We start from the raw sequence: 11,167 nt of genomic DNA, 5'->3' as shown, positions 1-11,167 counted from the left end.
ATCTCTGCATGTTCCCCAGAGCTCCTGGGTTCACAGTTTCTCAGGAAGCTTCTATTGCTTCTGCTCCGTTACAGCGTCACTGCTGGACCACTTTCCTGAGGAAATGGATGTAGAAACCTAATTAATTATTCTTACATCCCTCCTATACTAAGTCAGAGACAGACATCAATTGATGCATATTCATATGACTCATCTGCAGTTGGGCCTAAGAGGCTTCTGACTAATGGCACATGCCCTTCCAGGGACACAGTGCCCATAGAAGATTCTGGAGTAAGCTATTCATGGTAGACTCCTTGTCTCTGTGGAAGTGGCACAGGCCTGGTTTGCTTGGGGTTTTTTGGTCTTCATGGAAACTCAGAGATACAGAAGGTACACAGGTGAAACTTAACCAATCTGGAGATTCTCCTTCTTCTCTTGCTGGATGGAGCTGTGCTTCCCCTGAGATTCCTTACCACCAGTGGGAATAAGGACCTAGGCAGGCCCCTTACTCTTATTTTCTTCAAGTTTGGGATCAAAAATTTACTTCTCAGAAGGAGCTCAGAAACTTCTAATGAAGTTTAATTGCAACAAAAAAAAGTATGGGTATTAAAATATCCAAAAAATTCTTGTTGAGTGTTTATTATATGACAGGTGTTGCTCTAGATGTGGGAGACACAGAGGCAGTCTTATGGGGAAGAGAGACATTAAAAAAGCACGCAAGTATTTAATTACTATTGTGTCTAGTGTTCTGAAGGAGAGCTCATAGTAGATCCTGAGCCATATTGAAGGACCTGGGAAGATGTTCCTGATGGACTTATATAAAGCACCTGAAGGATGAGTGGGAGTGTGAAGAACCGTTAATTAGTCATTCTTTCCATCCATGTTTATTGAGCATCTACTATGTGCTAGGCAGTGTACTATGCCCTGAGGATGCTTGTGAGTGGTGAATGAAACAGACGTGGTCCCTGGTACCCATGGAGCTTGCTTTCTTGGGAGAATCTTGGTAAGAGGGCCTTGGGACAGTCCCCATCCCATTCAAACTAAAACTACTTTCTAATCTCACTTTCTTTGGTCACCAAACTCTTCCCTGAACCGAATAAAACTGGCTGATATAACTTGACTGCAGTAAGTGGCATGGTTTTAGGAGCTGATGATGGATTTGAAAGACGAATAACTGGCTTTCAACTCTGTTTTAAATGGATTAGTGAGTTAATTCAATTAGAGTGCCTCTTTTCTGAGAGTCTGGCTATCCTTGATGTGGTGGGATGCCTAGGGTTGGCAACCCACTCCCTAAACACCTGGTCACCTCATATGAAGCGCTTCTGTCCTCACCAAACTCCTGGTAAGATTCATAACTATATCAATGAACTGTAAGAAGGAGGCGGAGACAGCTGGACAGCTGAAGGTAGGGAGTATACATGGCACACACTGGTTGCTGGGATCTGCTTATAGAAATTGTATTCCTCCTCTGCCCAGACCAGAAAGAGCCCTGCAGCTCTCTGGTGAGGATCACCCATCCATGGGCCCCTGCCAGGCATCATGAGAATGGAAACTTCAATTCTTCTAAGGGAGTTGACTAAGGATCCTTCTTTTTCTTCCCTACTTGGTCTCGAGAGAGTCAGGCAAGGCCTAAAACTTGCTCATGTTCTACTTTTACTATGTGAATCTTAGTTTCTGGGTAAATGGCCCCTCATCTAAAGGAAGAAGAACCTGAACTGGAAAATCAGTCTTTTTGTCATACTCCCTTTCAGGAAGAGGAACAAGCATGAATAAATATGTGATAACAAGAAATGTCTTGTTATAAGGGCAATGAAGGCATTGAACTGGGTGCTTTGGAGAGAAAAAAGGTGAGATGTGCCTTAGATGGATGGCCAGGAAAAGCACGCCTGAGGGAGTGGGATTGCAGCTCAGACTTGAACGCAAAGTAGGAGTCATCCAAGTGACTGGTCGGGAGAGTTCCAGGCAAAGAGAGGAATGTATGTCAAGGCCACGGTGTGGCAAAGAGCTGGTATTTTGAGGTACAGCAGAAAGAAAGTGAGCTAGGAAGAGGGTGGTGATGATTTGAGATTTGGCAGGAGAGTTGTCCTGGGTTTAAAATTTACAGAGACTTGAAGATCACTCCTGGTGAGGAGGATGGTTTTCATTCCAAATTTAACTGGAAGGTTTTAAGCAGAGAAGTGACATGATCTTGTTTATGCTTTCAAAATTCATCACCCTGGGGGATGGTAGGAATAAGAAATTAGAACAGACAAGAGAAAACAGCAGAATAGATCTAGGGTGTTATTGCTGGGTCTCGAGGAGAAATCACATAGGAAAACTTTCGTGAATTTTGATGAAGAGTTAATAGGTGAGGAGACAAACAAGGGCAGGCAGAGGTGGATTGAGAGCATGACCAAAGGAACTGTGGCCAGAGGATAAAACCTTGAGAAGGACTAGGCCTGGTGAGGGGGAGAGCATAGAAAGGGCACCCATGAGAGGAAGTATTTGGTGGTCTGGGTAGACTGCAGCCAGTTGATGTCCGAGAATTCTGTCTGCAGGTGGCAAAGTTTTTGTCTGGTTGGTAGTTTAGGAGTATGACTGTAGTCTCTGGGGAGCTTGGAGGTCAGATTGGCAAAAATTAAGTAGAAAGCACATCTTCAATGATGGAAGATCAGGCAGGTTTGCAGGATCAGGATTGAGGCGCTGATTATAAGGCCGGGGTCCCATTTTCAGACCAAATTTTGGTCTTGAGTTCTCCTCTGATGAAAAGTTCTTTGGACTTTGTTATACTCTAAATCTTGACCTCAGTTTATATCATTAATTATTCTCACATAAACTTATGAAGAACAGTATTTGCTACTTGCTAGATTTGAATATAGAGACTTCCTTTTCCTAGTGGTTAGTGATAAGCTTACAAATATTAGCATCACACTTTTCTTCTGAGCTTTATGAAAATCCACTTTTTGGAACTTGTTATAAAGAGTACCTTGTCCCAGTCGGCAGTTATGTCCCAAGTTTGGTGCACTTACACTATAGATGTCTGGAACAGAACTGATCCTGTTATATCCCAAGCCAACTTTTCCTCCTGACTGCTTATCTCTGTGATAACATCTTTCTGATTATCCAGACTCAATACTTATGGATCTCCTTTAAGAATGGTTTTTTCCTCCAGTCATTTTATCTCTTCAGGAACCAAGACCTACCAGCTTCTGCCTGTGTAACATGTTTTATAAATTTTTCCTGTTGCATTGATATAGGTACATATGCATGTTACACTTGTTCGAAGTGTTTCCATTATCTTTTCATTTTCTGTTTTTACTATGGAAATTTCAAACATATACAAAGGTAGACAATGGTATAATGAATCTCCATGCAGTCATCGCTTCAGCAATAACCCAGTCTTGGCCATTCATGTTTCTCCTAGACTACCAGCTACTTTCCCCTTTTCCATACTATTGGGAAGTAAATCCCAGACATCATGATCATTTCATCTGTAAATGTTTTTGTAAGTATTAAAACAGTAGTAGTCTGTAAAATATAAATATATTACCACTACTACATTAAAAAATTAAAAATACATCATTAATCATCAAAAGAGTTATTTTAATTTGAATTGTCCTGGCTATTTATATGGTGGAACGTCTTTTCACCTATTTATTGGTTCTTTTGATTTGCTTTTCTGTGAAGTGTCCATGCATATCCTTAGCTCATTTATCTATTTGGTTGTTTCTCTTTGTATATTATGGCTAATAATTTTTTATTTGTATTATGCATTCTTCACTCTAGCCCTTTCCTGCATGCCCATTCAACCTGTTCATATAGCTATTTCTTCCACAGTCCTTGGATAGAATCTAAGACAGGTATGGGGGTTTTTCCAGCTGCTTATATAATTTTAGAAGTCCTTCATTCACGATCAGTCCAAAGAATAGAGTTATTCAATTGTCCAATCCTATGGAACTGTTCAAATTCCAAACTTCAATTAAAATTAAAATGCACTCTTTCCTCCTTCCTACTAAGGCCTGTTTCAGGCAGGAAACCTTCAGAGAGAAAGGGTGTGTGTTGCTGGCCTCCTCTGTCTTAAATCTGCAAGCCCACCTTCCCTTTCCCTGTGTTTTCTAACCCTGCCCTCCTCCAGGGATATGTCAGTGGGGTTGGGTGTTGAGTAGGCGATGGAGAACCTAGAAGAAATGGCAGGTGTTATGGACAAAGATGGGAGTGGTGGTGGTAGTAATAAGTAGGAGGGCTCTGTATATATTTTGAAGTTGTAATCCACAGAATTTGCTGTTGGATTGGCTATAGGATATAACAGAAAGAGGGAGAGTCAAAGATAAAATCGTTTTGTTTTTGATCTGGAATATATACTTTTCTTATTGTGGTAAAATACATATAACATAAAATTTACTGTTTTAATCATTTAAAGTGTACAGTTCAGTGGCATTGAGTACATCAACATTGCTGTGCATTCATCACCATTATCCATCTGCAGAACTGAACATCCAAAACTGAAGCTCTGTATCTGTTAAACACTAAATCTCCATTCCCACCCCGCCTCCAGCCCCTGGTAACCACCGATCTATTTTCTGTCTCCATGATTTTGACTACTCTAGATACTTCTTTTAAGTGGAATAATACAATATTTATCCTTTTGTGTCTGACATTTCACTTAGCATAATGTCTTCAAGTTTCACCCATATTGTAGCATTTTACAGAATTTCATTCCCCTTTGAGGTTGAAGAATCTTCCCGTGTATGCACATACCACATTTTGCTTATGCATATATTCATCATTGGACGTGTAAGTTGTTTCTATCTTTTTGGCTATTGTGAGAATGCTGCTATGAACATGGATGTGCAAATATCTGTTGCAGTTTCTGCTTTCAATTGTTTTGGGTGTATGCCCAAAAGTGGACCTGCTGGATTTGTGGTAAACCTATATTTAATTTTTATGGAACCACCATACTATTTTCCACAGTGGCTGTACCATTTTGCATTCCAAGGGTTCTGCATGAGGGGTCTAATTTCTCCACATTCTTGCCAACACTTAGTATTTTCTATTAAAAATGTTTAAAATAATACCCATCTTAATGGGTATGAATTAGTATTTCATTTTGATTTTGATTTCCATTTTCCTAACGGTTAGTGAAGTTGTACATGTTTTCCTGTGCTTATTGGTCACTTGTAGTATTGGGTTGTTTGTTTTTGTTGTTGAGGACACAGTTTTTGAGTTTCTAGTAGATATATAATCCCATTTTGATAGCTTTATATGGTAATTTGTCTAATTAAGTTTAGTATTTCTTTTAAGATTTTTGAAAATTCTCTTTTTCTAGGAAATCACCATTCCCTCTTGGTTTTCAAATTTGTCACTGAAGAGTTACACATGATATTTTCTTACACAAATCATTGTTTCCCTGAATTATGGTTATTTCTGTACTTTCTATCTTCCTTATTAGAGTTCGAATTCTTCAAAGGCATAGATTAAGTATTTTCTCCCAGACCACACAGTACTTTTCCTTGAACATGGCATTTGCATAATGAATATTTTGGAATAATTTAATATGTTAATTAATTTCATTATTTAACATTTGTTTATCGATGTGGCTTTCTTTTTGTCTTCATCAAAATAGTGAAGATCTTAGTAACAAATTTCAATAGGTCAAATATCATATTTAAGTTTATATAAGATTTTATATAACATTTTGAATACAAAATTTACATCATTTTGAATAAAAATGCTTTTGTTGATTAGTAGTTTGAAATCAAAAAGGAAGAGAGAGGTGGGTGAGAAATGGAGGAAAGGAACTAACATTTATTGAGTACTTACTATGTTCCAGTGACTTTTTTTCTTTTTGCTCAGTAAGATTAGCCCTGAGCTAACATCTCAATCTCCCTCTATTTTGTAAGTGGGTTGCCACAACAGCACGGCTGATGAGTGGTATAGGTCTGCGCCCGGGATGCAGACCCATGAACCCGAGCTGCTGAAGATGAGCACGCTGAACCTAACCATGGGGCGTGCCCTGCCAGTGACTTTTTAAGGCACTCTGCATAGACTATGTCATTTGATTTTCATCATAATCTTTTGGAATGGACATCATCATCTCCATTTTATAGATGAGAAAACTGGTAGGTGGAAGAGTCTTCATCAATAGGAATGAGGAATTTCTACGAATTTTAATGCTAAAAAAGCATATATGCAAATAGTAAGCAATGAGCCTCAGGGTGAAATGAGAATGATCCCAACTAAGGACTGTTCTCCTCTCCGCTGGAGAAACAGACACAAAGCAATGAATCAGTCTGCAAGTACTTGCTGAGTATTTATATGGTGTATGACAATGGTTTGATGCTTGAAGCTAATGGTGAATTACAGAGCTAGACCCTGCCCTCAAAGAGTTTGCTCTATTCTGCTGGGAAGCCAGGCAGACACAGATAGAACAAACAGAAATATTCAAATATGGTAATTAAGAAAAATGCCTTGAGGGTCTATATAGCTTCTGAGTTTATGCTGAGTTGCGTAGTGACTGGCACCAAGAAACATTTCATTTTTCTGAATGGGAAATTCTCGATTTCTTACAGGGGCCTGATATTTCCTTAGCTTTTCTGGGAATCCTAGCTTTAGCCTCTTGGTTCCACAGCTTTATAAGAAGAGCTTGTTCATCTGCTCCCTAAACACTTGCTTCACCTGTTTGTTCCTCAGGGTGTAGATGAAGGGGTTGAGCATCGGGGTCACCACGGTGTTGAGCAAAGCCACCACCTTGTTTCTATCTTCCCCCTGGTCACCCTTGTCTGACCGGATGTACATGAAGATGCAGCTTCCATAGAAGAGAGACACAACAATGATGTGAGAGGAGCAGGTTGAGAAGGCTTTCTGCTTCTCCTTGGCTGAGGGGATGCGCAGGATGGTGTGGAAGATGTGTCCATAGCAGGTGGCTGTCACGGACAGAGTGCCTAGTAAGTTGACATTGGCCACAATAAACCCAAGAAGCTCTATCAGACTTGTGTCTGCACATATGAGTTCCAGGAGTGGAAAGTTGTCACAGAAGAAGTGATTAATGATATTGGGGCCACAGAATGGCTGCTGAAATAGGATGAAACTTGGAACAATGATGAGAAGGAATCCTGCCAACCACGAAGAAAGAACCAGCTGGACACAGACCCTTTTGCTCATGATGGTGGCATAACGCAAGGGATTACATATGGCCACATACCTGTCAAAGGACATCACCGCCAGTAAGAAAAACTCTGTGGTGCCCAGGAAGAAATAGAGGAAACTTTGTAAGAAACAGCCTGGGAGGGAGATGGTCTTGTACCCAGTCAGGATGTTGGTCAGCATCTTGGGGAAGATGACAGAGGTGAACCAGATCTCCAGGACAGCAAAGTTGCGGAGGAAGTAGTACATGGGGGTGTGGAGGCGTCTGTCCATGAGGGTGATGACCATGATGAGGAGATTCCCCAGTAGAGTGAGGAGGTAGGTCAGGAGGAGCCCCAGGAAGATGAGCATCTGCAGCTCACAGGCATCTGAGAGCCCTAGCAGGACAAACTCGGTGACTGTGGTGTGGTTCCCCATGGCTCTTCTGATCTCTGTTGGAGATGGTGCATCAAAGGTGTGCAGCATCAGAAGTCATGATGTTCTGGGGATCTGAGGACATTTGGAAGTGAAAGTCAAGAGGGATGAGGGTGGCATTTTGAGCTGAAGGAACCCTGTTTTTTCTGAAGGACATATCTTCCCCCCACTGACTACTCAAGCTTATTTTGCCGAGCTTCTGGGGGTATCTGTCTCATGCTTGCTCCCGGCTGTGTCTGTATGTTAGAGGAGAAAGTGGTGATTTGGAGGTGGCCTTTGTAAGGTCTCAATCCAGAAATTATCCTGGCTTACATTTTTAAATGAAACTTTTATTCCTAATTCCTTAATGCATTCTTTTGCCCCTAAGATTATCACCTCTTTCAATAGCTTTTACTTTTATCTCTGCTCCAATATTGGGTCTTCTTTCATAAGTAGTTCATTTGAGGGTGGTAAACTTTCTGCTTAACTAAGCCATTCACTCCATGGATCTACATCATGAGGTAAACTGGATAAAATAGACACTGTTTGCTGTTTCAAGATTACCTGGATCTTTGATGGCTTTTAGTAATATTTGGATTAATAAAAAGGAAAAATGAAATCTATGAGAGAAAAGAACAACACTCCCTAATCAAAAAAAGAAAAATCCAAGTAATAGATGCATAAATAAAAATTCCTTAGTGGTAGTTTGGTATTCAAGGTTTTTAGCGATCTCTTCCCAAACGATATTTCCAGGTTCTTCTCCCATTACATCGTCTCATGGGCTCTAGATACAATAATTACTCCTTGTGTTCTTTGGATTCTTTATCCATTTTATGCACATGGTATTTTTTCAGCTTGGCATCATCAGCCTTTCAAATCCTATTTATCCTTTAAGTCTGTCTTCAATAAGTGCTATGATTTCTATGAAGATTTCTCTTCTGAATGAATGAGTCTTTCCTCTGTATCCTTCAATTTTATTATAGTTCATTTAATTTTTATCATATTTTATATTTGTTTTTCACTTGTTGCTCATTGAGTGAAAATTTTCTTTATTACTCATTGCATTTTCCACAGCCCTTAGAACAAGTTTTTTGAAAAACTTTGCTTTAATAATCATTTATTGAATGAGTGAATAACAACTCAAATGTCTGAGAGATGGATTTGATGGCGTTTGAAACACCAGGGGAAAGGACATACTTAATGTAGTATTTCCTAGTGGACGGCAACCCTGCAGAGTTATATGCCGTGTAGTCTTAAGTCAGTTTATCTGAAGAGAGTTTGCTTTTCCTCATGAGAAAGTGAAGATGGCTCACCACAAATGTTTTCTAAGGGAGACGCTCCATCTTTGAGAGTGTCTAGAGTTTGAGCTAGTAAATAGGCAGAGGTCTAGGTGGGTCTGCTAGAGTGCTCCCAGCAGTGAAACCCCTAAAATTCTTAAAAAGATCTCTCTTTAAAAATCAGCATCCCTGGAAGTTTCCTTCCTTGAACATTATCAACTACTACCTTAATTATCAGGCAGAGCAGTAGCAAGAACTATTTGCCAGTCACCGGAGAGTAAGATTGGGACCCAGTTTAGGAACTTGAGATGAAAGAGATGCTGATGGATATTTGAGAGCATGAAATAGTAAAGTGTATAAACTTTCCTTTTTTATGGTTTTCCCTTCTTTTTAGCTACTGTATTCAAAACCATTCCACAAACTACCATTATATGTAATATTTGTTGACAGTTAATAGAGAACACAGAATAGTCAATTAGCCTCTGAGGATATAACTAGAGCCATTCCTCACTGGCCATTTCTAGGCTGAACGTTGTCTAGATTCATCAGTGAATTGAAAAGGAAGTCTCTGCAGCTTAATCATTTGGTTCAAACATGAGCCCTGGTGGCCAAGGAGCTTATCCGGCTCTTTCCAGAGCAAAAGCCAAATCCAGCATTAAGGTGATACCCAGAAACATCATCAGGAGCTGAGACGATCTGTGTTATTTAGGCAAAGTCCTGGATGGGACGCATTGGGAGAAAGGTAGGAATAGAGACTAAGATGAGGATGAGATTTATGTGACTGAGAGGGGAGGAGAAAGCTCTAGATTCATACTCAATCATGAACCTGGCACAGAGAATACATGAAAACCCATTGTGGGAAAGGCCCAGTGGGAAAGTGTCTATGATGCCCTGGAGGTTTGTCCTGCCATGGCTGGAACTGCATGGGCTTCTGGACAGAGCTAGTACACTTAGAAGGAGTGTGAGGTCTTCTCCTTCTAAGGAAAAGCATTTAGACTTTCACCCAGACTCGATGTTGTTCAGAGCTTTGGGTTTTCCAAGGGAACAGTTACACAGAAAACAAGTTGGAACAGGCAAAGTTTCTCAGTGCGAATGAATACCTTAATGGCTCTGACTGGATAAACAGTGACTTGTCTAGCATTGACCTGGATGGTGGGGCTAAAGGTACAAACGAGACCCAGTGTGTGTACTCTATGTGCCACATCTTATAAAGGAATATAAAAAACAAGTGCCAGAGAGGAGAGTTTGAGGAAGCCACTTCTGCTCTGCCATCCTGTGCAGTCCCAAAGTGGAGTTAACCCCACAGGTCGAGGGTCAGGTGTCCAGTAGCCCTCTGGGGATGTTCCAATCAGATCATTCCAAATACATTACTCACAGGATTGCAGAAGATACCTGGTTCTTGTGGATATTTCTTGAGGTTGCAATATTGTCAGTGTGCTCTAAATGCAGATCTGATACTACTCGTGTGAGATATCTCTCTCATGAATTTGATGGCATTCTCTGAAAATATCTATCCTTTCCAAAGCTTCCAGTAGGGTCAGCAGCATTCCCTGGGTAAGAGAATGGTTTCCTTGTACTTTGCCAACATTCAGCTCACAGGATCAGATGAGTCCAGAATGTTCTGAAATCTTCCATTTTCAGCAAGCTCATCCTGGGGAAAGCCGTGGAAGAGTACAGTTCTCATTTGCTGCAATCCTCCTTCGTCCTTCTCTTGGACAACGGGGGTGATTTTAACTGATAAAGACTTTTATTGCATCCTCTCATTGGCCCAGTCTCTATGAGGTGATATTTCTTCTGTGGCCAGTGTGACTCCAGGAGACAGTGGGTGAGCCACTCCTGGATAAAACACATCTCTTTGTGGAGGTGACATCAGGGCTGAAAGATTTGGGTTGCAACTTTGTTTTCTTAAGGGATCTGCTGTTCTTCCAAGTTTGGTGGGGTTTGGGATCCCCGGAGAATTATAGTGTAATGAGCCTCACTCAGGCTCGTCCCAACTCTCTTGGCTGTTACCTCACTACAACTTTGCAAACAAAAGTTTCTGTTGTTTGTTGAGATCGAGAATAACAGTTACATTTAGTTAAAGTAATAAATCTAATTATGCCTCTGAAATTGGTGCTCCTGTCTAATATTAGGCAGCTCTGTTGTTACATGGATGTAAGGAACTATCACAAGTAATCCAGACCCTTGGCTAATGCGATTGTGACCCCTACCTCACTAGGGCTGGGAGATGGTAGACCGTGGGGTCCTTGGGGGAAGGGACAAAAGGGAAGACAAGGAAAAAGTTGGGATTAAGTTTTTCCCCAGCTTTATTGATGACATATAATTGACAAATAAAATGGTATATATTTAAAATGTACAGTGTGATGATTTGATATACATATCTGTTGTGAAATGAC

General features: G+C 40.5%; 1 protein-coding gene across 1 annotated transcript; it reads right to left on the bottom strand.

Annotated features, from left to right (window-relative positions):
- Positions 1-6,588: 6,588 nt before the first annotated feature.
- On the bottom strand, positions 6,589-7,566 carry LOC139082962 (olfactory receptor 6E1-like). The gene has a single exon (XM_070617004.1). It carries the CDS (start codon positions 7,564-7,566, stop codon positions 6,589-6,591), a length of 978 nt encoding a protein of 325 aa, XP_070473105.1.
- Positions 7,567-11,167: the final 3,601 nt, after the last annotated feature.

This window comes from Equus przewalskii, chromosome 1, assembly GCF_037783145.1.
Source record: "Equus przewalskii isolate Varuska chromosome 1, EquPr2, whole genome shotgun sequence".
Classification (NCBI taxonomy): domain Eukaryota; kingdom Metazoa; phylum Chordata; class Mammalia; order Perissodactyla; family Equidae; genus Equus; species Equus przewalskii.
Note: the sequence above shows the minus strand (reverse complement) of the source record. Positions and strands in the feature narration are given on the sequence as shown.

What these genes read in the sequence shown, in the direction of transcription:
- LOC139082962 (XM_070617004.1), bottom strand. Translation starts at nt 7,566, where the DNA reads ATGCTGCACACCTTTGATGCACCATCTCCAACAGAGATCAGAAGAGCC.